The sequence below is a fragment of the Orbicella franksi genome, chromosome 3, assembly GCF_964199315.1.
Source record: "Orbicella franksi chromosome 3, jaOrbFran1.1, whole genome shotgun sequence".
Classification (NCBI taxonomy): Eukaryota; Metazoa; Cnidaria; class Anthozoa; order Scleractinia; family Merulinidae; genus Orbicella; species Orbicella franksi.
This window is the reverse complement of record NC_138147.1, coordinates 1,162,338-1,190,017: the sequence shown is the minus strand read 5'-3', so window position 1 is coordinate 1,190,017 and position 27,680 is coordinate 1,162,338. Positions and strand designations below refer to the sequence as shown.

The 27,680-nt window shown below is 39.2% G+C and overlaps 1 protein-coding gene across 1 annotated transcript; it reads right to left on the bottom strand.

Annotated features, from left to right (window-relative positions):
- Window positions 1–6: 6 nt before the first annotated feature.
- On the bottom strand, window positions 7–27,680 carry LOC145480556 (sperm-associated antigen 17-like). Its single transcript, XM_081458793.1, has 28 exons — window positions 27,211–27,680; window positions 26,838–26,978; window positions 26,365–26,577; window positions 25,397–25,589; window positions 24,548–24,750; window positions 21,984–22,208; window positions 18,442–18,649; window positions 18,102–18,232; window positions 16,218–16,352; window positions 15,330–15,896; window positions 14,775–14,981; window positions 13,839–14,088; window positions 12,473–13,297; window positions 11,542–11,777; window positions 10,241–10,582; window positions 7,423–7,762; window positions 6,029–6,490; window positions 5,415–5,549; window positions 5,006–5,259; window positions 4,709–4,754; window positions 4,531–4,575; window positions 4,082–4,279; window positions 3,719–3,883; window positions 2,547–2,954; window positions 1,976–2,100; window positions 1,265–1,516; window positions 710–854; window positions 7–330 (listed from the first exon to the last, which is right to left on the bottom strand). Exons 1-28 carry the CDS (start codon window positions 27,295–27,297, stop codon window positions 176–178), a joined length of 6,693 nt encoding a protein of 2,230 aa, XP_081314919.1. The 5' UTR covers window positions 27,298–27,680; the 3' UTR covers window positions 7–175.

Here is a 27,680-nt window from a genome sequence, read left to right as displayed (position 1 = left end):
TATGAGGCACGTATGTACAATTTAATTACATTTTTACACGCAGCAAACACCCGTTTAACAGTGTACGTAGTTATTTAGTGCTTGTTAAACCCTCGCTAACGAGAAACGAATACCGAAATCACGTGCAGCACACTCGCACAACTGGAATAAATTATACCACGGGCAGAACAGCGCACTACTGAGATGTGTCTAATAGTACGTAGTCCTCTTCTTTACGGGGCCGTGTAGGGTCTCTAGATGGCGGCCTGTTGGGCACCCTCCGTGTTCCTTGTGCGAGCCCCTCCAGGGTATCCCCATAGCGGGCCTCGTACTCATATACCGTCATGATAGGTAGCCTGAGTCAAGGAAAGATCTACAACAGCACCACACCAATCATTTTAAGCGCACAGGCGCAGGAACAGCTACCTAACCAATCAACGTAACCCAGACTATGCTTCTTTTCGTTCACAGACATCAAAAGATTTACAGAACTATCCAAGCGCAAGGAAATCGGAAAAAATGTTTCAAAGTCTACGCGGCAAGAAATTACTTGACTTGGACAAGTATCTGATTGGATATTTGAAGAATCAGGAGTGACGGGCTCCTGGAGGAATTGAATTATGCGAGCAGCCTTTTTTGATCAGAAAAAACTCCCCCCCCCTCCCCCCCGTTGTATGTTGTCCTAACAGTGGTAGGCTAACATTTAGGTATTACAACGTTTAAAGGATATTTGCAGTAACTGGCAGGTAAAGTATGTCAGTCTCAGTAACTATCTCTACATGATGGCCCACGTGACCTAAACCACTCTCGCCGACCACGCCCACTGCCACGGCAAATATTTCCACATCGAGGACAGTGTTCATACCAGCAGCCACCTGGAGGAGAGAGATTTGAGTACATTAACATAAGTGTGATGTACGCCAAGTAATGTTCAATTTGTTCAATGATATGCACTACAGCTGACACCGTGCTGTGCCCTTAACAGCCTGTCTTTATACTTAGCACTATTCATTTACGGCGCTGCCTTTCACGCATCAGGGCAATATAATGTGCAAACTGTAGGAATGTCCCAAAACTCAATTAATAAACGAGCAAACAAAAATAGGCGAACAAAAGAAGAAATAGATAAATAAATAAAAAACAAGGACATAAAAGGCTAAACTTTTTTCCCTTTTGACGTCTTTTCGGTTGGTGTCTGCACGTTCCAACAGCAGCAGCAGCACCACCACCACCACCACCACCACCAACAACAACAACATTTAATGATGATGACAAGTAAACTTACAGGACCAGGTTGATAAAGAACACGCAGTCCTGTTGATGGCGGCGGTTGATTGATTTTGTAGCGACAGCTATCAATACCGACATTTTTAAAGAGCACGCTGTGAACATAGGTACAGCCTTCCTTCAGAACTCCAAACGACACCTGCGCGGGGAACAGCTCAAAGCCTCGGAGGCTCTCCACTTGTTGTTGATCGCCTCCCGTCACCGACACTGTATGTACACGCCGCCGTACGGGATCTTCAACTTCAAAGAACTGAAATATATATTACACTTGGAGACTGGACAGAATCAATTGTTCTAATCTCAAGTTGCGACTAAACGAGTACTTAAAGATAATAAACCTGAGAACCTACAACAGGTTAACGTTGAAGACCCCAAAACAATAACATTTAAGATGAGATAACATTGAAACAGAAGCCATACGTTTATACCAAATTCCAACTCACAAGTTCCTTCATTCTGAAGTAAAGCTTGTCTCATAGATTGGAACTTTAGTACGGAATACCTGATGCTAAACTGATCAAAAACAGAATGACAAGTGTGCAGGTGGGGAACGAGGGGTGGTAAAAACCTGGATGTTAGGAAGTGGGGGATGGGGGGACGAGGGAAGGTACACACCTAGGTGTTGGGAAGTGGGGGATGGGGGGACAAAGGAAGGTACACACCTGGGTGTTAGGAAGTGGGAAATGGGGGGACGAGGGAAAGTACACACCTGGCTGTTGGGAAGTGCTCCTGGTTTAGAACTCCTGATGCAACTGGGCAGTTTTACTTTCTCTCCTCTAGCGTCTCCAGTTACATCAAAATATAAACTTCGTGGACCAACTTGCGGCATATCAGCTGTGAGCAGAAAGTAAGAGAATGTAAAGTAAACATAAAAAATATGAAAGAAACTGGAGCATAAATTGTCAAGAGGTTGTCAAGTAGCGACGGTATAACACGCTTGACATTAGCTCTACTACCCGTCCCCTCCTCTGTTTTTACATGTATCTTGTTTTTCTACAAAGCTTTATGTACTGAATTTTAGAGGCGTACAGTTTCTACTCGATAAACTTGTTAAGCAAAACGTTTTGACATCTACAGGAGAAGTAATGAGTTTTTCCTTTGACAAAACAAAATGTAAAGAAAGTTTGGGTTTGCTGTTGAACGATGCTAAAGTTCGATTACCCGTTGAAGTAAGTTATCTTAGAATGTGATTGATTGGGTTAAACTGAGCTTTAAGAAAATTGTCAAAAAATACATGAACACTTTGTGAGCTGTGGCAAAATTAGAAGTCACTTTCTCACCCGAGAACATTGGGACATTTTCTTCGTCATCCGGGTCTTCTGCCTCAACTGGCCCCTTCACTTCTTCCTCCACGGAAGAGGGAACGTCTACCTCTTGAACAGACTCCAAGTTGGTTCTCCACTGTGGGGAGTCTCCCTGGAGGGGTGACTCTTGCGAAAGAAGCTCAGAAGCCTGTCTTGGTGTAGGGTTACTGGGACGAGGATTGACAGCTGTAGAGGCCTGAGACGGAGTAGGATTAGTTGGACGCACTGGGGTAGGGGTACCATTACCAGTGGCATGCGCCGGGGTGGGGTTAGTAGGCCTCATGCCGTTAGGTGTGGCGCTTGGCTCGCCAGTAGGAAGGGAAGTTGTCTCTCCATTTGTGGTGGAGAGGGCAACATCAGGGCTGGCTGGAACTTTGTCTCCCTCTACGGAAGGAATGAGTAAAACAAACTGGCTCTTAGCTCACTTATGATACAAGCTGAGAAATTTCTGAAAAGCTATTGGTTGAGAACAGAGTTATTTTCTTGCACAGTTGTTTCTGAGCTGTGAGTGTACCATTCACAGAAAACATGGCAGACGTTCCTGTCGTACACAGCGGTGGACATAATAATGAATGTCTCTGTCAAAGTTCGCAGAGAGGTGCGAAAATTAAAAGAAATTCGAGTAGTTTTGCAACCCACTCTGCAATAGAATGAATTGAACATGAGATTACTAACGCTATTACGTTCCCAAAAGCAGGCGAGAGAGAGAAAGACAAATCGTTTTTCGTGTGTTTAGTACCACTTCTCGATTCTCCAATAAAAAAATATTAATAATTATTGTTACTCTTAAGTACATCTTTTCCCGATGCAAACGGCAGAGATTTTCTTACTGATCCAGTTGACAAGTATTTCTAAAATTTACAAATAAAGCCTTATTGCTTTGAAATAAAATTATTGAATTCACCCTGAGGTCGTTGCAATCAATTTTACAATAAAATTTAGTTGCGGTTGATTGCTGAAAACCACACAAGTGAGAACGGGTGTAACCTTTTATAAATAGAGCTTTTAACTTTTCTTAAAAAAATTGTTATATACATCAGGTTAAGATAGTTAGCCATCATAATTTGTAAAGCTCAGACTAGCTGACAGTTGAAAGTTAAAAGTCAATCGATTGATCACACGGCTCGAACATCGCCTCCACAGCTTACCTGTCCGATTAGATGCAGCGCTTCCCTCATGTACAACAATTTCTGGTGTCTCAGCAGGGCTACTTTCCCCAGGGGATGGATGACGAGTTTGCTGTGCTAATTCAGACGTTAAAGTATCCATGTCTGGGACCTTCTGACTATATATACCTTTAAGAAACTCTTGACCTAACAATGCAATAATACTCTACTTCACATGATTTCATAGCATCACAATTTTACAATTTCATTATTCAATTGAAACTAGATTCCTGGTGGCCTGATATATTTTAACATCAGCTCCTTCTATAGTTTTAAAACCACTTCTTAACATTGTTAAAATGATGCAAACAAGGACACGATAATGCTAAACTAGTCACTTTATACCTGGAGTCGTCTCAAAGTAAGGCGGCACTTCTTTGTATCGCAAGGCATGTTTCCCATAATCCAGTTCGGCCAGTTCTATTCGGTCCCGCTCCCACTCTGACACAGATCTTTTCCATTTCGGGGGAGGAGGCGGGGGAACTGGATCGGGCGTTATTTCATCGATGTATTTACAGCTTATGTCTTCATTTTTCGTTTGATCTAGATTAGGAAACAGGGAAACTTCACACCAAAATATTGGAAGATAGCGGAAAAGACAGCAGGGTGTTCTTAAGTGGGAGAAAAAAGACCGAAGAAATAATGTAAGCAGGAAAGGAACGGCATAATAACGGAACGAGAGAGGAGAGCATGGATCCGAGAATCAGCAGCAAACATTAGAGAAAATGTAATGACTTCACGTTATTATTTCATAACCGTTGAAGAATGCAAGACAATTATACTAAATAACTTACCAGACAACTTGTCTACCGTGTTTCGTATGTCTCTCAACATAGACCCTGTTACATAAAACGAAACAGGTTTGAGTTTAAGTATTGTTACATAACACGAAATACGCTTGATTTTAAGTAAAACAAAACGCATTCAGCTATAGGTACAAAACAAAACAATGGGAAGAATGAGCCATTGCACCTTGTTCCTCACGTGACGTGACTCCCTTCTCGGTATCTGATCTGACCTGTGATTAAGAAGCAAATTCTTGAGGTTAGTTCAGGTTTAGATTGCCACTGAAAAGGAATGTCTTTCACTTTCAGTTCTGCTGTGATTCCTTAGAAGTTGTGTTATGTGTCGATCAATCAGAGAAAATTCATATACGCGCGATGGTATTCACTCTGGTTTCCCGTGCTTATTCTACAATCTTCCACTTACAGACCTAATCAATTCAGAGCCAACAGCAACAACCCCTACAACGGAGAAACGAACACTCACTTTAGCGTCCAGTTCCTCGGCCACGATCTTCTCGCTCTCATCTCGAGGATCTCGCGGCAGCAAGTCGTCTAATCCTGTTTTCCTCTTTTCCAGGTATTCCCCATAAGCCTGCATGGCCTTAGAGATCTGTTGTCGTTGTTCCGCGGTCAGCGGCTTGTACTGAATTAGTTGGCGGAACTCTAGAACCCGCGGACATGTGATGTGAGGTGGGGGAATAGGCTTCATCGCAGCGGAACCAATGTTAAGACCGTCACCTTATAAAAAACAAATCAGTAAAAGGAAACGTCTATGGACGACTTGGATGATTTTATGATCAAAGAAGGATGACACAAAACAGGGTTACGGTGATAACGTGAACATTCAAACCTTTACGCATCAAACCAAAAGATCACACAGAGAAGTTCTTTACCAGCATTAGTGCCAAAAACAAGTCCTGGTTTCTTTAGTTCTTTGGAAGGCATCACTTTGAAGTCCCTCTCTCTAAGCCCCTGTGGAATGATGAGCTCCTCGTCCTTCTCTTTGCACCAAATCTTACCTGTCCCACCTGTTGGTAAAGATAAAGACGGTACAATCTGATTGGTTCAACTGTCTGGATTTAGCTTTGATATAAATGGTTAATTACAATTACTATCATTATTAAGGTAAGTACACTTTTTGCACATGACGTGATGCGATATAAATACTCAGGCTTTAAGACTGCGGGAAACAAGAGAAAGAGAGAAGACTGAGGAAAGCTGTGATGCCCTGCGCTTTCTTTCTACACTCCATGATTCACCCCCTTTCAGAGGAATACAGGCAATCAAGAAGCTTCGAAAAATACACCAGGTTCGCCAAATTTAATCAGGGGCTTAGGTTTGAAATAAATGGAATTGGGATCTTGTCCAAGGGTTAGGGTTAGGATATGTTCAGAAATTGATCGGAAATGACTGTCTGGCCTTTGGACTTTTGTTCTAAACTATCTTTACAAATATCATCAACCAAAATAACCATGTTAGTTCTACAATCGCTTCTAATTATCCTTACCAGAGTAAGGCCTCAAGACTGTAAGCCCTGTCACATCGTCTTGTCCTTCCAAGGAGCTCTTTAACACCGCCGTGGCGGGGTCCTCCTCGGCCTGTTGCAGGAAGTCCTTCACGTCCACACTGTGTAAGAGCTCAGAGCCTGTTCCATCAGCACGAATGATGAAGAAGCGAGGCACTATGGGGCTCAGAGATGCTTGCTGTATGGGCCCCGGTTCTGACGGCTCCTCTTTTTCATCAAAAGTACCCTCTGTTTTGCTAATAATCTCCTTATTTATAGATCCACTTTCCCCCTTGTCAACTGTCATGTGACCGTTTGACATCACTGTAAAGTGGGTTCCTCTCTCATCTGTCATTTCACAGCAAAACTGGCTTGCAGTGCGCATGACATAAACACCCTCAGGTGTTTTGGAGCAATGGCTTTCTTTCATGGTTTGAGTGTCACGGCCATAGTATGACACACTACCTGTCAGAGAAAGATAGGAACACAAAGAGTGCGAAGGAAACAAAATTAAGGCTGAAGGAAGAGATGAAATCTCTACTGCACATAACAACAGAATGATTTTTGAGCATGTCCATAGAACCACAACTAAACCTGAATTTATAATGACACTTTTGTTTTCCATCTGTGGACATTTCTGAAGCCTTAAAAGTTCTTTTTCTGTTTGTTTTCCCTTGAGGTTTTTTTTTTAAAATTTCATTGGGATGGTAACAACATACCAAGATTCACTAATAAAAAAGAAAAAAAAACTAACACTACTTACAATGATTGAATTACAGTATCCTACACTTACACTAATTACAATACAGTTGCCCTAGTAAACAATACAAATAAACGGTGTTTACACTTATCAAATATGCTACTTATCTAATTTCTTGCACTTTAGCCGACAACGGTACTTATAATCATCTTAAACCGCATTTTGAAATGTATGATTTCTCTGGCTGTATTGTATTATTTCACTTACTTCTTAATATTGTTAATATGGGCAACACAAAACAGAACAAAGCAACGAAAAAGAAAGAAGGATGCTGTAGTTTGTTTATCGCATATCATAGCACCTCCTGTGTTGATTTAAAGAGGGGCAAGGGTGGGAGGAGGCCATAGAGCAGCATTCTTAGAAACTTAAGCTAACTTTTCGATTTGAAGTTTAGAAGTGAGCTTTCTAATGAATTTTTTTCAAGTTTATTTCCTCCTTAAGTAGTTTTTGTGTATATAAATAATACTTGGCAAATAACAGTGTGAAGTTAATTTTGAAAGTCTGTGAACTAGCTCTTTTTAAGTGATGCAGTGCCTCAGTGTGACTTCTTTGGTTACTTATGGCTATGACTACTCGCTACTTCATGCTAGGTCATTTGCACTGAAGCGTGCTAAGTCATGAATTCACTTTCTCCTACCTTTAGTTTCTATTTGTAATTGTGTTCCATCTGGCCTGTGCATAACAGACACACCATTAGCCTGTGTGTCGAGTCTCGTGCCATTACCAAACACAGTCTCACACAAACCCAAGTCACTATCGAAAATCACCGTAGCGAACCCAGTACACTCTACTTTGACATAGGTTTTGGTCATCTCAAGGTATTCAGCTTGTTCCCCTGTCTCGTTGTCGGGTGCCTGGAGTTCGCACACAACTTGTTTGTGGAACGTTGTAATGCGTGTTCCGTCCGCGTGTTCCACAATTCGTGTTCCGTCCGGGCAATCAACCGTGACAACGTTGTCTTCCCGCGTTTTGAGAACCTAATAAAAGTAGACGTACAACTTCAGTTTAATCCCGTTTATTCTAAGCATCTAATTTAAAATTACAAACTTTTTCCCTAGTCAGGGAGGAGTCTGATTGGTTATCAAAACTGATTGGTTCAAGTTTTTTTTTTCTTTTTTTTTTGCATTTGAAGTGATGTCTGTAGCTTAACATAACAGACTTGAATTCATGTACGCCTAAATGCGTCAGAAAGGGCAACAGGCCACTTTCATTTCTGTTATGCCCAGGACGTCACTTTCTTGCAAAATAACTAGCATGATTTCAGAGCCAAGAAGGAATAGATAAATAAAATAAATATACATTTATATAGCGCCATTTTCCACTAATTGTCCATGGCGCTTTACAATACTTTAAAATTAAAATCCTAATTCTTTAAAAACCTAAAATCCTAAATCCTAAAAGTTAAAATCCTAAGAATAAAATACGCTATATAATACAATTAGGCTAGAAATAAAAAGTAAAAACTACAAATCAAATGCACGCTTAAAAAGATAAGTCTTAAGATTAGCCTTAAAAACTGCCTCTGATGATGAGAGTCTGATCTGGAGGGGTAGTTTATTCCAGAGCCTTGGTGCCGCCACGGAAAAAGCCCTTTCACCATACGTTTTAAGATTTGCTCTAGGCTCATCAAGCAACCTGTTGTTTGAAGATCTTAGTGTCCAACCAGAAATGTTAAATCGCAGTAGGTCTCTAATGTAATCAGGGGCCAGTCCATTCAGAGCTTTGTAAGTTAACAACAATATTTTGAAAATAATCCTAAAATGAACTGGCAACCAATGTAAGCTCCTTAGTATTGGTGTGATGTGTTCCTGTCTTCTAGTCAAGGTAACAAGGCGAGCTGCAGAGTTCTGTACAAGTTGAAGTCTATTAATCAGATACTTTGGGAGACCATACAGTAGGGCGTTACAATAGTCCAAACGCGATGTTATGTAAGCGTGAACAATAGTCTCAGTAGTACTCTGGGATAGGTATCGCCTAATTTTAGCTATACTACGAATGCGGAAAAATGCGCTCTTGCAGGTTATTTTAACGTGTTCTTTGAAATCCAAACATTGATCGAATGCAACTCCTAAATTCCTGGCCTGTTTACTAGACTTGATTACTTCATCACCAACTCGTATATAGTCGAGGGGTGGTCGTGGACGATATTTAGAACTAATAACCAAAAGTTCAGTCTTATCCCGATTTAACTTAAGTTTGTTGCGCAGCATCCAGTCCCCAATGTCCTTAACACATAATTCTACGGCCATCTTTGAGCTTGATAGATGATTAGGACAGTTGGACGTAAACGACAAGTACAACTGTGTGTCATCTGCATAGAGATGAAACGGTATGCTATGCTTTCTGGCTATGTCACCCAGCGGACTTGTATAAAGGGAATACAACAAGGGTCCCAGTACAGAACCCTGTGGTACCCCGTAGGGTAAATTCTTCTTTGACGATTCAATTCCATTAACAGAAACAAACTGTTCGCGTGAGTGAAGGTACGAATGAAACCAATTAAGAGCAGTGTTCCTAATACCAAAGCGATTCTGTAGTCTAGATAACAAAATCGAATGATCGACAGTATCAAACGCAGCCGATAAATCGAGCAATAGTAATATAACCGATCTGTTATTGTCAATAGCCTTCAAAATATCATTTTGAACTCTCACAAGCGCAGTCTCTGTACTGTGATGAGATTTATATGCCGACTGAAATTCTTCTAATAAGCCTTCATTATCATTAAGGTGGTCCATTAATTGTGCTGCAACTGCTTTCTCCGTAACTTTGGATAGAAAATATAAATTCGAGACAGGACGAAAGTTAGAAAATAGTTCATGATCAGCTCCACTCTTTTTCAACAACGGCTTCAACATGGCAACCTTGAATCTATCAGGTACTTGGCCACTTGTAAGAGACAAGTTAACTATACGAGTGATCATTGGAAGCAGATAATGACTGCACCCTTTGAACACTGAAGATGGAATTGGATCAAGTGTACAGGACTTTGAACACAGGTGATTCACGAAACCAGATACGACCTCCTCAGTGACCAGTTTAAATTCACTTAGCAGCTGACCAGCTAGACAGCTTTCAGACTCAGCATTGCATGAAGTAACTTGACCGTCATTCAGAGTTCCATTAACTTTGTCAAGATCATTGCGGATTTTAACAATTTTGTCACTAAAATATTCAACGAATGATTCGGACAGAGAACAGTTATTAGGCCCAGATGGATAACGCTGGACTGGATTGGAGTGCAGAAGCTTCTCTATTGTCTTAAAAAGACATCCAGAGTTCCCTGAGTTTTCCTGGATCACTGATGAATAAAATGTGTGCTTCGCGGAGGCAATCATGTCATTAACAACGCTGTTACGATACGTACAACATGTCAAATACTGCCTTTGTTTTATTAATATAAGGATACCTCAGTATCCATATTTCAGAGTTTATTAATAAAAAGTAGTACTGACCTTTCCACTCTGAGGGCAAGTGGCTAAAGAACAGAGTACACTAGCAACAGTCTCGTGACCTCCTTCAGGCAGACTCACAACTCTGTACCCATCGGCACCTGTGCTTGACCATTCAGGGACTTTCTCAGGTAGAGAAATCGCTGGCACCGAAGGCTCCTCTGAGGGCTTTGAATTCATTCCTGGCCCACGAAGGCTCTTTCTAACTGCAGTCATAGATGGGTCTTGCCTGGCTATGGCACTGCCTGGCTTACTTGTGGGAGGGGTGCTTTTCATGGGATAAGATTGACACTTACTTACTGCACCATCGGGAAAAAGGACTTCGACGCTTCCATCAGTGAGTAGCTACAGATGAATAAATAGCTTTAGTTATAATAGGCCCTCTGCAGCTAAGCCATCACATGACCTATTTTTCACAAAATTATGGGCTATAACTTAACGAATGCCAGAAATGGAAAAAGCATGTCGAAAATATCAAAATGGCCAAGTTTGAGGCCCCAATCGTTAAAGAAGGAGATTTTATGACGGTCCGAATTTTTAAAAGAATAAGAGGATTTGTATGAAAAAAGTTGCTGGAGAGCAAGACCTTGCTCTCCAGCAACATTTTACATACAAATCCTCTAAATTTTCCGAAAATTCGGACTGTCGTATAAATTTACTCTTTAATTCCAGGGGCCTCAAACTTGACCATTTTGGTATTTTCGATGCGCTCTTTCCATTTCTGGCATTTTTTAAGTTATAGCCCATAATATAAAAATTTTCAGGGAAAAATTTGGTCACGTGACCCCAGCTGCAAAGGGCCTACTGCCTTAGCCACACAAAATAAGAGGTGAGTACCAAGAACGGAGGTTTAATCCATGTACATACCGAGGGCAGGCCGAACGAGATATTTATTAGGCTTATTTCATGATACTATTCATGAGGGATTATTATAAAACGCCGATTTATCAGAGAAGAAAGCCATCATTTCTTTTTCGGCTCTGACCGTAGACAATGTTGTTTTTGTTTTGTTTCTTTCTTTTGTTTGCTTTCTTCTGATAAAGTTTTCTGAAAATGGCGAGATCACGCGTTTTCCACAGATTTCGCCAATTATTATCCAGATACGTTGGTACGGATTGGTATGGCTGAAACTCAAAGGAAGAGAGATTTTATGTTGATTCTAGTTGATCTTCTTTCTTACACTTTCGAAAAACATTTAGCAGCAGAAGGCTTTGCAATTACAAAAGAATTCAAATTTTAGGAAAAGGAAACGTGGAAAACGTGGAAAGGAGCGCAATCAGAAGCCTGGGTAAGCTTTAACTCACTTTAATCACTGTTCCGTCTGTCATCACAGTACGAGAGGTTTCTTGTGATGCTGGTTTTCCTCTGGCAGGCCCTAGTGGCTTGATGGGATAGCTCTGCCTCACGATCACTCCTCCCTTATTTTCTCTGCTCTGATAACAGTTATCATTTAAGTACTGCACGTGCTGGCCATCAGGGCACGTGATATACACGTGTTGGAACGGTTTCTTTAACATTTCTTCCTCAGCTTTCCGCCGTGCTGCAATAGGAATAATGTATGAATAACGGTATAAATACTCTAAGTGACGATGAAATTGCTCAACACTATTGCCGACATTTCTCTTATTATTGAGAGATTTCTAATTTAGCTCGTCACCAAAATATGGAGCCGGAAAATAGAAAATTAGCATATGTAATAGGACTACCTTATTACATGAAATCTTCGCGACTCGTTAATTTAGCGATTTAAAAAAAAATCGCGAAATTAAAGTGACGCGAACAGTTAAAGATAACGATAACGATAACGATAATGATAATGATAGTGATAATAATAAAGTTAATAGCCGACGTTTCGGCGTTATCGTGACATCATTCTCAAGGAAAATTGAATAAATTAATGCGAATATTTGGTTTCTATACTTTACAAATCAAATCTTCGCATTGATTTATTGACTTTGCCTTGAGAATGATGTCACGATGACACCGGAACGTCGGCTATTAACTTTAATATTCGCTTGCTTATGTTTTAAGAAATCATTATTGATCAATAATAATAATAATAATAATAATAACAATAATAATGATAATAATAATAATAATAATGAATAAAGATGGAGAATTTTAAGCTCGGTATTGAAATGTGAAAAGTGAACTGATCGTGGGACAACGGAAAAATCTCAGTCCCCGTCAGGAATCGAACCCACGACCTCCCTTCCTCTACAAGCCTGCTATTACCTTCCTCTTCAAGTCTCAGGCGTTCTTCCTCCTGTTGCTGCTGAATCTCCTCCATTCTCTTGGCCTCTTCTTCTGCTCTCTTACGCGCTTTAGGAGATCCTGCTTTAGGCTGTGGGCTAGGCGTTGGCTGAGGGGGAGGGCCAACATCTGCTGTCAAATACCCTGTAACCGTATCTTCTGATTCCTTTGGTTCTTTCTCTTTAAGGGACCCCGAGGGACCATATCCACTCAGAGCTAACACCATACCATCACTAAGTTCAGCCACAAAAGAGCTGAAATCACAGAACGGTTTTGGATGACGTCTCTGTTCTTTCTCGGATTCCTCAATTACACTTTTATTCCCTTCCTCTTCAACGTTTTCTTCTTGTTTAATCTTGTCTAACAAAGTTTCAACACCAGCCTTCCCGTTCGATTCCTCCAATTCCTCTTTCGACAAAATCTCATCAATAGGTTCCAAGAAATGAAGCACAAACATGTTGCCATCTTTGAGCACAGACGTGGAGATGGTTCTTGCTCCCTGCACATATTGTGACTTGTTAACCTGTATCTGTCCCCCGTCGGCCGGGAACATTGTTGTCAAGGACCCAGAAACGTGAATCAAATTATCACCCATGTCATATCCGATGAAATCGTAAAATTCCTCGACGGGTTCTTCTACTGGGAGTATCTCAGGTTCCTCAAACTGTCCGGAGCGCGACCGGCTGTGAAGTCCTCTTTTGTCAGCCTTGCTTGTGGCACTTTTAATGGAGCGGGAGCCTTTTGCTGAAGGACTCCGACCAGTCGCCGATTTCTGCCGACTGGAGGCTGATCCGTCGCGTTTCTTATCTAAAAATTACATAGAAATATGAACGAACAGTTTTACAGGGATCATTTGTAACAACGGTCTACGAGCACGCTTCTGAAGAAAATCAATTTTAATTTTTTTCCTTGATAAGATGAGATAAGAGCTGGTAATGTTTTGACATCCATGTGATGAAATTAGGAGCGATTGCTTTTTAAAAAACACCAAGTTGTAAGCGGTTGTACAATTTTAAATCTCTCTTGCTATCAAGATAAAGTACACTACTACTACTACTACTACTACTGGTGACTACACATAAACTGACGATGTTTTTGTTTTCAATGCGTGCACTGGTACAATAAAATGACGCTTGCATTAGACTCTTCAGAGCTTCTCTATTTTCCCTCGTGATCAAATGAATACCTAAATTAAAGTGCTATCTTCTCAAACCGGTGAAACCTGTATTATGTCAGCGTTATTTTATTAGTCTAGAAATATGGACAAGACACATGAAACAGTCAAACCCAACGTACCGATTATAATGAGGTTAGGAGGGTCGATATATCAATAAAACAACACCAATACCTTTGTCTTCTTTTTTATCCGGTGAAGCGCTCTTTTCCCTGGTCTTTGCACTTCTCTTAGGACTCCGGCTACCGCGCGCACTCTTTTTTCCTTTCTTTTTACTCTTTTCTTCTTCTTCCGCCTTAATAAGCGCCACTTCCTGTCTGGTCATTAGACCGTAACGGCTGCCAATCTTGAGTGGAACACTGGGCTGCTCGGGAGCAGGTGGGGGAGGGGTGGGTGTTCTGGCTGCTTGTTCTCGAAGTCTTTCCTGTTGTGTTGATGTTAGAAATGAAACAAATTTACTGGGTTCTGCTCTATACTTGCGGCTACTGCAAGCTATTCTTAGCCACAAAAGTAATATTTAACAATTATTCTTTGAAACATGCATTGGATCACGCTTGGATCACGCATTATTCACTCGGTAGGGAGTGAATAATCAAAAATTATTCCACGGGCGCGTTGGATATGAGATGGCTATAATCACCTCATATCCAACAAGTGCGAGTGGAATAATTGTTTTATTAAAAACACCCCCAAAATATAGAAAACTGGACTAAAGTAAAAAATAAAAAAGCCCATAAAAGTCACGCGTACACTAACTACATTTGTAGAGAATGGCTCATAACCCATGATGGCTTAGCCAATGAACACTCTGGAATTGTGTTATCCAATAATCTATTTTTTAATAATGCTCATTAGCCAGAGACAGCAATCCAATCAGATTGCTTGAAACACCAAGATCACTGGGTGTGTGTATACTAATTGCTCTTATTTAATATTTGCTCTTATGTAACCCGAAACAAGATCAACAACCTCTAGTTGTTGTCAAAGTATGGTCTGAGATTTCAACTGGATGTACATTGTATCTACTGTTACACGTCGTTCCAGCACATTACTACACAGTACTGCATAGATATAACACTAATCGAAGCTCCTCGTCGACGATGCAAATACCTGTTCTCGAACCCAGTCTCCAATTGAACTGACCACATGTTCAAGGTAGTTTCTAAAGCCCACATTTGAGTGAAGCTTTGTACTCCAAGATGACTTGCTGACACCATTGGCCCCGACAGGGTTATGTAATGCAAGCAACAGTGAGTGGTCACGCTTGTGGTAGTAAGTGTCCATATACGGATTAGCGAGGCGTGCTGCTTCTAGGACCTGTTTTACAAGAAAACAGTTGAGTAACAAAGTAAGTACTTGGAGATCACGTGTGCAAGCAGCTGCCTTCAGTGTGGGCCAGCAAAGAAGTTTGTTTTCCAAGAACGCTTTCGGATATTTGGACACAAAAGTTCGTTTTATGTCTGCCGGACTAGTAGATGTAGTCATTTCAGTTTTGTTACACGTATTACCTGTTCGTGTGGTCGCACAGTGTATAAGCAGTTCTGCAAGCCTTCGCCTTGTGTGTATTTGTCAACTCTCAAGTCAGTAAAATACGTCAAAGTAAAGCCAACAAAATTTACATCTTAAGAATTTAACATAAACTTTTAACTTTATTTTAATACTTGCCTGAATCGTGGTTTTGCGATCAAAATGTTCTACAAAACACCACCCATCGAGGTTACGATACGAAGTAAGTGGAGAAGAGTTGATATCACTAGCAAGTTCCAATTTCTCTAAGTTGTCACTAGGGAATCTCGACGCTTGAAACTCGCTCAATTTGCTATATGGATGATCCCATGGATTTGAATAAAACTTAAACGATTCATCCACATCTCTGAGATCCACAATTTCCCCATCTTGGCTTGCAACCTTCAGAGGCATCCCTTCAAAAGCCAACTGCTTAAACGCATGCTCCAGGAGGTCGGAGGAACTCATCAGGGATTTGCAAAAGTGGTGCAGTTCATTTGCACGTGCCTCACGCTCCACCATGTCCCGCTCGTCAAGTTCTGGTAGTTCTTTAGGTCGACTTTGCGGGAATAGATCAAGCATGCGCAGTTCTGCCTGCTCGGGATTAAGACCATTGGCTGGCTCGAGATGATGCAGGCGTGACGACATCGTATCATGGTAATGAAGTATCAGTGGTGATCGCTGAGGCTTTGGGCGCTTGTTGATCTTGGTAGGTTCAGTAACAACCTAAAACAATCAAGATGGTAAGCCTTAAAACTAACACGCCCAGTTTGCCGCGCATAAATCAAATTGCCATGCCATAATTGAAGTTGACAAATCGGACTTAAAACTAACACGCCCAGTTTGCCGCGCATAAATCAAATTGCCATGCCATAATTGAAGTTGACAAATCGGACTTTACAATCGTCAAAACTAATGCCGTGTGTGTTCACAATGGCATAACCCACCTAAAAAAAAAAACAGTTCACAAGGTGCCGGCTAATCTTCAAAAAAGGGCGAAGGGCTAGGCAAACAAAGTTAATTGTTATGAGCAAAGTAAACGTTTACCTGTTTGCTATTTTGTAGTAAAGTTAATTTGGAGGTTTTGCTGGTAATATATGCGGCCAGATCATGATTTAGACCATCTCCTCTCGGGGGAACTACCTGATCGAGTGGATGTTTGTCATCAGCTGTTGCAACAACCTTAGTAGAGATACAAATACAATAAGAACATTATCAATACTGTTTGGGCGGTCAGTGTTCATGATTAAAACCTTTAAAAATATTGAATCTGACCTTAAAATTATGTAAAAGTATGAAACGTTCTGTTTGCCTTCGTCAGAGTAAAATGACTAGATGAATTATTAAAAAAGAGTCTTAAGACATGTTTTGATCCCTAAGGGGTAAGGCAAATAGGGCTTAGGGAGAGGCTGACGCCCATTTACAACATCGGTATTCAGCGTGGAAAGCCAAGATTCTAAGAATAAGCGTTTTTGTCGATTGCTAACGCCACGCTCAAGTATTTCTACGTAGTTGGGATGAATATCATGTCCAGCCGTTTCCACGTGCTGTTTAATCGCTGATTCATTGTTTCCTCTTGTGCCAGGTTTGTGCTCTGCTCCACGAGAATTCCAAGATCTTTTGCCGTTCGCCAATGTGTACAAACGAACACGATCCACACTCGACTTTGTAAACAATTCCAGTCACTTGGTTCTCGCTTGGGCGCTCTTTAGGTTTCTTGAACACATCACTAAGTGTTTTGATCGGACGAAAAGTGGTCCTAACATTCTCTTGGCCCACGATACGCAGAATTCTTTCTTTAATATACGAGATTGAGGCGAAAGCTTGTTGTGTCACTGGAGACTTCTGATCTTATTGCTCTCTCTTTCTCTTCGCATGCCCTCTCTATGAATTTTTGCTGGATATCCATCGGCTGTCAGATCACTAACAACGCGTTGTTCTTCACCGGTTCGCTCCTTTGCGGTACTCGATGGTAGGCACCTGGCTGGGTCCATGAGAGTTTTCACCACTGCTATCTTGCTCTGTGCTGGGCTATGCGAGTCAAATGACAGGTACTTGTTCGTGTGAGTGGCCTTACGCTTTACACTTCTGCTCAGCCATCGGGGATGACTGTGGTCGGTATTAGTGTCCAGAAAAGCAATTGTTGGGTTACCGGTGGACGTTGACGGCATCTCCAAAGTGAATTGAATGTGGTGATTTATAGACTTGAGGTGGTTATGGAAGGGATCGACGTCATCCTTCTTTAGGCAGGCGTTGGAGTCGTCGACGTACCGTCGCCACCATCTCGGCTTCACTGGAGACCAGGCTAAGGCCTCTTGCTCCACTTGCTCCATTGATAGCTCTGCGATGACAGCACTGACGGGTGAGCCCATGGTACAACCGAAAACTTGATGATATTAGGTTCCTTCAAACGTGAAAAGCTGTTTTTAAACACGAAGGAGAGCAAAAGTAGGATCTGGTCCTGTCTCAGGTTTGTATGCGCTTTCCAGAACGTTGCCGAAAATTTAGTTTTTATACTCTTACATAATTTTTAGGTCAGATCCAACATTTTTAAAGGTTTTAAGAACATTATCATTTATGTGCATGTATAGAACATCCCAATAAAATGTTCTGTTTCCCAACCAACCGAATTATGCACATAAGTGATTCTAACGTCTAATTCAGCCTCGTAATAGTCTTCAAACAACTTGGAAAAGATAACTTATTATTGGCTGATTGATATTTGGGAGGAACTCCTTCGAAGGGAGTAACCTCAGCCGTTCCCCTTTTGTGATTATCTCAAACAATAAAATAACGAATTGCCTTGTTTTCTAAGTGAACTACATAAAAATGACGTTATTTTGCAAAAGCAAGAATGTCTGTCCCTGGTAGGAGAGTTACCCTCTTTCTAGACTTCAAGGTTTTTACCACTTGCAGTTTGCAGGCACTAACCTGTTCTAACAAACAGTGCAGGATGAGTGGAACACTATGGCTCTCGGGTGGGACACTACTGATAAGGTGATCATAGTAACGTTTGTCAATATCACTTGACACTGGAACACTAGCTTGTGCCACATCTAATACTGAAAAACATCAAACAAGAGAGCAAATTGATACGAATTCCAGTTTGAACTTGAAGAAAAACACAGACTGAGAAATAGAATTATATATAAAAATAGGCTAGAATAGCCTTGTTACTTCTTCTAATATACATGTACATATAATTGTAACTTTTACAATTTTTACTTAACTTTACCATTACCATACCATGTGCTGAAAGTTTCTTACTCACCCTGAGTAGCCGTTGCAGATTGTGATCCTGGAAGCTGATCAGCAGTGGTAGTTGGGATATTTGATGAAGTACTAACTGTTGCTCTCACATGCAAAGGAATGTGAATTAACTTCATTGACTCCAGATATTGCTTGTACTGCTCCAGATGATCTAACATATTGTAGCACACATCAGCTACATCTTCAAATATTGCTGTTCCAAACTCTGTCTGATGATACAAAGTGATATCAAACACACGCTGTTATATTACAAAAAATAATAATAAATCAAATGAAATAAAAAGTTAGAAATTCATACCAAAAAATTGAAACAATTAAATAAATAAATAAAACACTTTAATAGCTGACACAATTACTGGTAACCCAGTAGTTTACATTATGGGCTATATATATATATATATATATATATATATATATATATATATATATATATATATATATATATATATATATATATAAAATATTTAGATAAAAAATGTTAAAATATTGAAGAAGTTAAAATATAATACAACATGCACATAAAATGTATTCAAATATATTACAAGACATTTTCAAAACGCTCTAGAGACGGTAAGATGTTCACGGTCTGAATTACTTTGTAAAAAGTTGTTCACTAAAAGTTTCTTAAAGTTTCTTTCATGTGTGATAGTTTTAAATTTGTCGTCTAGACAGTTCCACAGGTAAGTGGCACTTGCATGAAATGTTCGTAGGCCTGCGTTGGAGCGACATTTCAGCACCGCCAGATGATCATGAAAAGAAGCTCGGGTATTATAAGAATGGGTGTTTTTAACACAGGTTCTATAACTTGTAAAATAATGCGGACACTCCCCATTAACAATTTTAAACATCATGCACAATTTCTTCATGCGTATTACATCATCAATTGGCGTCCACTGTAGTTTCTTGAACAGTTGAACCAAGTTATTGTGGAAATTAGCATCTAATGTTAACCTACTACAGCGTTTCTGCACTCTAAGTATTCTCAGCAGTTGATCGTTAGGGGTGTTACCCCAAAACCGAACAGCAATATTCAAAGACAGGCTTGATAAGCGCGTTAAATAACAATTTTCCGCAGTGGAGATTAAGGTAGCCTTTCGCTCTTTTAAGTAGATGAATTCTAGAGTTCAGCTTCCCAATTAAATATTCAATGTGTTTGTGCCAGCTAATGTGCTTGTCAATCTTGACGCCTAAGAGTTTTTCATCCTTGGCTTCTTCTATGCGGTTGCCATTCAAGTGAAGATCTAAGGTTGGGTTGTTAGCATGTTCCAACTTCTGTCGTGTAGCTATGAACAGGTGTTTCGTCTTCTTTGTGTTAGGTAGCATTTTGTTTAACTTCAACCAACTGCTAGTGTTGTTTAGGCTGTCTTGCAAATTGTTTTGGATATGATCAATGGAGTGATCGGAAATCCATTACGTTGTATCATCAGCATAGATTTCGACGTCAGAAGTTCGTAGGCAGAGAGGTAGATTGTTAATGTAAAGTGAAAAGAGCACGGGACCCAGGATTGATCCTTGTGGAACGCCTTGTGGCAACGTGAGAGGGTTAGCAATTGTTCCCTGTTGTTCAAAAATTGATCTTAAACAGGCATATTTTATAATTTACGTAATGTAATAAACAGCTCCCTTAACAACAAAAAAACTCCTGCATTGTATCGTCACGTTTCTTCTTTTGTAAATAGTGTATGTAAGTAGCTTTTCTCAACTGTTAATATTTTCATGCATATTGTCAGTGAAATTGAACTTTGTATTTTTGGTTCAAATGACCTACAGCTATATTTGTATTTATGAAGTAAGAAAAAAATCACAAAAAATTAAAATATTCAAATAATAAAGATATATTAATTATATCACCATAAATGTGTTAGCAAAAAATATTTTCTTCACAACATTAAAAAATCGCCATGAGTGTCTCAAAGGCAATCAAACCCTGGGGAAACAATGACCCTGAGTAAACTCATTAATGAACCAGTCAAATATCGTATTAAGTACTTTTAGGTTATCTGTTTTTTTTGTCAGATTTATATTATTTCAGGGCTCCATTTAAACTACAGTGACTAAAAAAAGTAGCACAGACAACTTTTAGAAAATGACACTTTTCGATTAACCTCTTATTCTATTTTATTTGCATCTAGTGCTAATTCTCTGATACACTTGGCCCCCCAATTCAATGTTGTGTAGGCACTGTGGTCCATGTAGTGTTGCAGTGCAATGCAGACTGTTTGAACCATTCTGATAACACCAATCTGTTCAACAGACAAAATTACATAAGACCACTTGTTTTATCGTGCTTTTGAACTTCATGTCATGAGTTCTCAATGTTTTACCAATGGTAAACTGTTAAAAATAGAATAAATTGAATTTACCAATGAGAAACTGTTGGAAAGTTGAAAAGCACTTAAACCATCGGTTGATATCAAATTTCATGTGTTGTAAACCATTGCTCTGAGGTAAGACATAATGAAAATTTTGCAGTAGAACGGAACAAGTTCTGGTTTTTCATCAAAATGTAACAACTGAACAAAGAATTTAAACTTGTAGCCATTGTGTCATGGTGAGAATTGCATTGATTGAAAGAGAGATAGACACTTTTTGAACACTTTAAAAGTGAAAAAGTGGCAATAAACACCACCTTGAGGGCAAAATAGAGTGAATTGATTAATGGGATAGACCAGGTTTCATCTTTGTATTGGAATTTGCTTGAGAAACAAAAACTGGTCACTTGTTTTATAGTCACAAATCACTCTGAACCACACATTTAGTGGATTTTGCAAAAATAAACTTGCTGGAGCTTGGAAATATAATGGAAATCATCACAGTTTACAATGAACGACAAAAGTAGTTGATCAGGAGACACTTTTAGGAAATGACACTTTTCGATATTTAACTTCTGAAATTCTATTATATTGGCATCTAGCATTAACTCTCTGATACCCCGCCCCTCCAATTCAACATTGTGTAGGTGCTGCGGTCTGAGCAGTATTAGAAGTAGAAAACAAACATTGTTTGGGGGGAAGGGGAGAAAATGTTTCCAAGATGCTCAAAAATCAAATTTTACTGCAAAGTGTCTCAACCCTTTTGTCACTCATTGGATCAGCCACAGTGGATGTCTCTGAATAAATATCCATTTAAACAAATAAACAAAATAAAAATAATTATATTATTTTATGTTTAATGTTTGTTCAATGCCTGACAGGAACTTGCCTTTGACCTCCACACAAAGAAGGCAAGGAAATGTGTTGGGATAGGACTGCATGATATTTAAAATGAAAACGTTCTCATACATGCATAATATTAACACATGTGACAAGGGTAACCTAAAATATTTTGTAACTACAACACTGAATTTTACTCCCTTCCACAGTAAATCCTTAGTGTCTCTAACACTAAACTTTAGGATGTTCTCATAAAACAATTTTTTTTATATAAAAATACAAGCAGAGAGGATCTTAGTTACTTGGTTGGAGTATAATCCCAACGGAGATCATCTATATTTTGTTATTTAATACTTCAACATCAGAAACTTGTACTTAGCTTGAAAGCTACCTTTTTCTCAGCATCTAATTCGTGCAGATCACCCTCTGGAACAATGCTTTCCTTCACTTTCACTTCATATCTTGCTACATCCTTAAGCTTGTGACCAGACGGGGCTTTCATTACAATGTTCTCTGATTCAGACCAAAATGTTTCAAGTAGAGCTTCTGCTTCTAATTTTTGAGCCCTCTCTTCAGACTCTTGTAATTCTCTGTCCATCATCTCTGAATCATCTTCCTAAAATGTTACGGATCAGCTCTCAATTAAGGTAAGGTTTTTAGTTAAGGAGCATGGAGTGTACTGCAGAGATGGACAGTAAACACTATTAACACAAGAATGCTTACATTGAAGTAAAACAGTTATAAATTATCTAATAATATTGAATAAGGCATTCTCTGGTAAAACACAATTAAAAATATGAGCTTTCGACAGCCAGCCTTACAGTCTTTTATGGATAAAAATTTATATTCGAGGAAGACAGTAGACTGGCGGCTGAGAGCTCATATTTCAAATAACTTTTACCAGAGAACACTTTATTCAATTTCATTATGAGCAATCCTGGTGATGGATCCTCAATATTTCTAATTATTATTTAATTCCTCAAAAGGCTACAATATTAGTAGTATAACCGAGGCATTACATTCACTGAAACTTGAATTCAAGCTCACATCTCTTGGATTTGTGCTTGTTTCCACAAATTACTATTAGTAGTATGCAGTAGTAGAGACTTAATTTAATGGAGGTGACACTCAATAGCAAATAAAAGCTAACAACACCTGGCCCTCCAAAATGGCAATAATAAGACCCACTAAATATTTACGATCTACAAATTATTACATGTAAAAATTTACCAATAAAAATTAAGAAAAGGCTGTTGAAATAAGAATTGTAAAAACTTATTGTTAAGTCTTAAGTGAAAAAAGCCATTTTAAATTAAGAAAGCAGAGATACACTGTCGTTTGCTAAAAATATATTTCCATAGGCTGGCTGGAAAGCTATTTACAGATGGCTTCTGTCTCAGTGTAAGTGGAAGGGCATTCCATGTCTGACAAGTTTGGACCACAAAAGTTCTTCCTCCCTCAGTTTTTCTTTTAAATACCAGACAAAGTAAATTGTAGTTAGAATACTTTTTTTTCAACCATGTAAACCATGATTTAATCTCAGGAGTTCATTCACATATGAGAGCAAGCTTCTGAAAACCCTCTTATAAGCAACTGTCAATCTGTTTACTCTGGCATCTTCATAAAATGGGAGCCACTTGAGTTGGTTAAACAGTGGAATAGAAGGGGCCCTTGTGTCAGCTTTAAAAATAATATTTCCAGCTCTCTTTTGTTTAAGCACCCTAAAGAGATTATCCTGGACACATGTTGTCCAATTCCATTTGCATAATTAATTTATAAATAGTTATAATTGCTTGCCCCCAGCTACTACTTCCAGAACTAATGGAGGTGGGGGCATTTCAAACTCATCAAGGAGAGATACTGTTGCCCGACTATGTGGCAAATGTGCTACAAAGAATGTACAGAAACAGAGTACATGTTTTTTGAGCTGTCACTTAGCTTTTGACACCATCATGGCACCTTTGTGTCTGGAAAACCCGAATAGCGAATAATGAATAGTCACAAATAACGAAGAGCGAATGGTCCCAAATAGTGCGAATAGTCTCGAATAGTGCGAATAGTGGTGAACAGTCACAAAAAATGGTGAATAGTGACGAATAGTCGTCAATAGTCAACGCCTTGGATCTTATATCCGGCGTTAATTAATTATCCAAATAAGCAACAGAATTTCAGTGGATTTATTACCATTAATTTTTCTTCTCTGAACTCAGGCTAGTAGGCTGTCCATCGCTGACACTAAGAAAACAGAAAACACAAGGATAACCTAATAAAGACTTATTTACGCTTTTGCAGCCGTTAAAACAGAAGAAATTACGTTTAGAAACACCTTTTGTCCTGATAAGCATCTGTGCTTTTTAGCGGAAAAATCCCATCCTAAGTTGCTACAAGGTTAACTGCGAGATACTGGGTACCCTATTCGTTATTATTTGCCACTATTTGCCACTATTCGCCACTATTCGAGACTGTTCGCCACTATTTGCACTATTTGCTATTCGCTATTCGGGACTATTCGCTGTTCACTATTCGGAACTATTCACTATTCACTATTCGGGTTTTCCAGACACCCGAAATTTATTTGTCATGTGAGTTTGCATTGCCAAAGTCACAAATTAGAGTGCGCAGACTGTGGAAAATTTTATTTTGGGGAAACAGTCTAACTATTTAATGTTCAGCTAAAGGAACATTGCAACACAACTGGATTGAGCCTTTCCACAGTTGGAGAACATTTAAAGAACACAGGCCACAGGTTGGAAGTGACAAGGTATTTGTCATTGCTGGAGAAGAAAACAACAAAAAAAGAGAAGAATTTGCAAGGCCTAGGAAATCAAGTACCAGTCTGACACTCATTCGCAATTAAGGGTTTGAACTTCCAGCCCTGTACAGGGACATTTGAGTTTGGCCACACAAGCTCACATTATATCTCCTTTAGCACTTTTCCAGTAAGAGGAAACTTACTTTAGCACTTTCACTATCTCCATCTTTGTTTTCATCCTCCTGAACTGGAGTTGGTGTGAAGCTATCATAATTCTGAGCCTTTACGCAGATGATAGAATCCACATTTACACCTATCTCATTTAGGTGGTAGATGACTGGTGCTGTGAGGATGCCATGGATCAGAACATAATGTTGGGGGCTTCCCTCTACATCTGGTTCATCATCTGAGACAAGTATTGTACAGTCTGTAAAATCACTCTGAAGACTTGTGTTTTAAATTAGCACTAGTAACCAAGAATAATATTGCAATGTACATAACTGGAAATTGAATAAATGTCAATTTACCAGGGCTTGTAATATTATGTAATGGTGTGATTTTATATAATCAACCTTAAATCGCATCTGATCAAATAATTCCTGAAATATGGCATACTTTGTACAAAATCACACAATGTGAATTAAGTACACAATGAAACTCATTTTAAGTTCTAGATCTTCCAAAGCAAAACATTATTTAAAGGTCATGTTTTTAATTTTCTGTGAACTTGTACATGGCTTACAAGTTTGCACCACTTTAAAACGCAACTCTATACTTTCTAACACAGCCAAGTCTCTCCAATTTTGGTCAAATTTGATTTTGTCTAGGATCTTAACTTTGCCATTCATAAGTTGTTCAGAATTCAACTTGTAAGAAAATCATCTGCCATCACATTCCTATACAAGCACTGCAATTCAGACATGTGTTGCCTAACCATCATGATAAGGTCTAAGGTCTATGTATATAATGGCTGAGAATAACTAAAATGTAAATACCTAGTCCATGGGAAAAAAAAACCATTCCAAATCTATGATTAGTCTGCTTCAGCTTACCAATAGTCTTAAAGGTATCCTCAACATCTCCTCTTCTCTTCAGTTTGGTGTCCTTCTTTGGAGATGGTGGCAAGTCTGCCTCCTTTTTACCCTTCTTTTTTCCTGGTGACTTTGACCGTTTTCCAGCAGATGGACTTCTTCCTGATTTCTTTCCTTTTTCATCTTTCTTCCCTGCTTCAGCTGCCTTAGCAGCCTAGAGATTCAATTGAAGAATGGCATGTTTTACAATGAAATAATGGAAACTGTTGAATGCCAAATTTAAATGCTATTTCGTTTGGTTTAACTGCATATTAGATGCATTTATTTAAGAAATTAGTGTTTTTCTAAGTACCATCAATGATATGGTGCAAGGTGATGGTTGACATGGCTCTTCTTATGCACATTTTCCCACACTTTGCATCAACTACATGTATTTACCTGAAGGTTTGATTGGTTCATTGGATTATCTGTGTCCTTTGTGATTGGCTAGAATGATAACATACTATGGGTTTGGTTTTTAATCATACTCAACTAAAAAATGCTCCTATGTGACAATAACTATTCTAATGGCTTTTTATTGACAGGATAAAATGTGACTATAAAGAAACTGCATCTATGCATATCTATAGATACACAGTCAAGGGAGGGAGAATATATTGATACAAGTATATAAATACAAATATGTCACTGAACTAGCATGAGGTTGAATTGGAGAAATATTGGTTGAGGTTTTTTTTTTTTGCAGGTTTATGGAGATCGATTAACCTGCAAAAAAAGAATGAGACCAATACAGTGAGAGCCCAACAGCTCTTTTTCATCCGCTTATATTACAGAAATTTGACCTTTTCATCACAGAGGAGTTCAGCCATACAATAAGAGTACCATTACTTTACTAAAATATTGTGGTTTTGGTCTTGAATTTGAAGTTTCTGTACACTGCTGCACATTGCACCAGAATTAGAGTCATCTTTAAATGTAATTACAAGTACCTTTCTTTCTTCCTCTCTTCTGTCCAAATCCTTCTGTTTAATATGAAGCAACTTAAACTTGATAAGTTTAGCCATCAGAGAAGGGGGTATTGGTTCAGTCTGGTCCACTAATGGCTTGACTTGCTCACAGACTTCATAGAAGTGGGGAGGCTTAGCTGATGCAGCCCCTTTGCCCTTACCTCCAGGGGCTGGCCCCTTTCCAAATTCTTTGACCTACAGGTAAAACAAAAATGTAACAACTTAAACACCTTACCCCTATGAATTCCCGTTAGCAATTTCTTGGTCAATTGTTATTTGGCCATTTATTTCACACTGTTGGGACCAGAACTGTCTCGGAAAACATGAATTAAAATAGTTAAGCTGATTTATATTAATATTATTGAAAACATAAAATTGCTGTCCTGCCCCCATTCGCGACTTGATTCAATAGTGGACATGACGTGATTTTCACGTTATCAAGTACGAGAACTCACATCTTTAACAAGGCCTTCGTATGTAATGATGCTGAACAGTTTCCTGAGACCAGTAGCAACCACTTCTGACAATATGTCGATAAAGACATTATCGTCTAACCTATTAGGCGCAATGAAGTAAACACAGGATCTCCATGTTTCCTGATGATAAAGAAAGTGATACGTGTAAGAACTGTTCTAGATGTTATAAGTCGAGATATTGCAAGGCCACAAAAGTTGCACAGTAAAAAGTGAACAGAAATATTGCCTTACACGTTCAAAAGGTTTCTCAAATTTCAAAGTTAAGCTGGTAGTTTTATTTTTTTTATTTAGTTAGTAGTTATTCCAAGTACGTTTTTACCGCGTTAATACTCGCTATTAAAATAGCACTAACCTCGTTAAAAGGCGCTTGAATTAGCTCCGTTTCCCATCTGCTTAGTTCATTAGCTGATGCACTTTTCCCTCTTCGAGATTTCGACATATTGACTGCTCCGTAACTTCTAGAAACTGTGTTCACACGTTGGGCTACGGCGCCATTTTGAAGTTTGTTATGGTTGCCAAGCGCGACAGAACATTATTCCTACGGGAGGGGGACACCTGATGCTGAATTATACCACCTAGTCTAGCTAATAGTCCATGGGCCAGGACCCTGGAAAGAGCCATTTGGTACCAAAACGAGGGACTAATTCTAGCACTTATTTTTAACAACATTGATTCCTCTAGGTTATTTTGGTGTATGATAACCATGCCAAATGAGTAGCTTTACTAGGATTATCACGTGATTAAATGACGTCACTCGGTTTGGCTGAATAAGCAGAATTGGTAAAAAGATGACTAATAACAGTTAAATGCAAACCTGAAATG

Excerpts from the sequence above, each read along its gene's own strand:
- LOC145480556 (XM_081458793.1), bottom strand. The coding sequence starts at position 27,297 with ATGTCGAAATCTCGAAGAGGGAAAAGTGCATCAGCTAATGAACTAAGC. Across the intron at positions 4,280-4,530 it reads CACGGTAGACAAGTTGTCTG|ATCAAACGAAAAATGAAGAC; the intron begins GTAAGTTATTTA and ends TTCCTAATCTAG. Across the intron at positions 3,884-4,081 it reads TTACTTTGAGACGACTCCAG|GTCAAGAGTTTCTTAAAGGT; the intron begins GTATAAAGTGAC and ends TTGCATTGTTAG.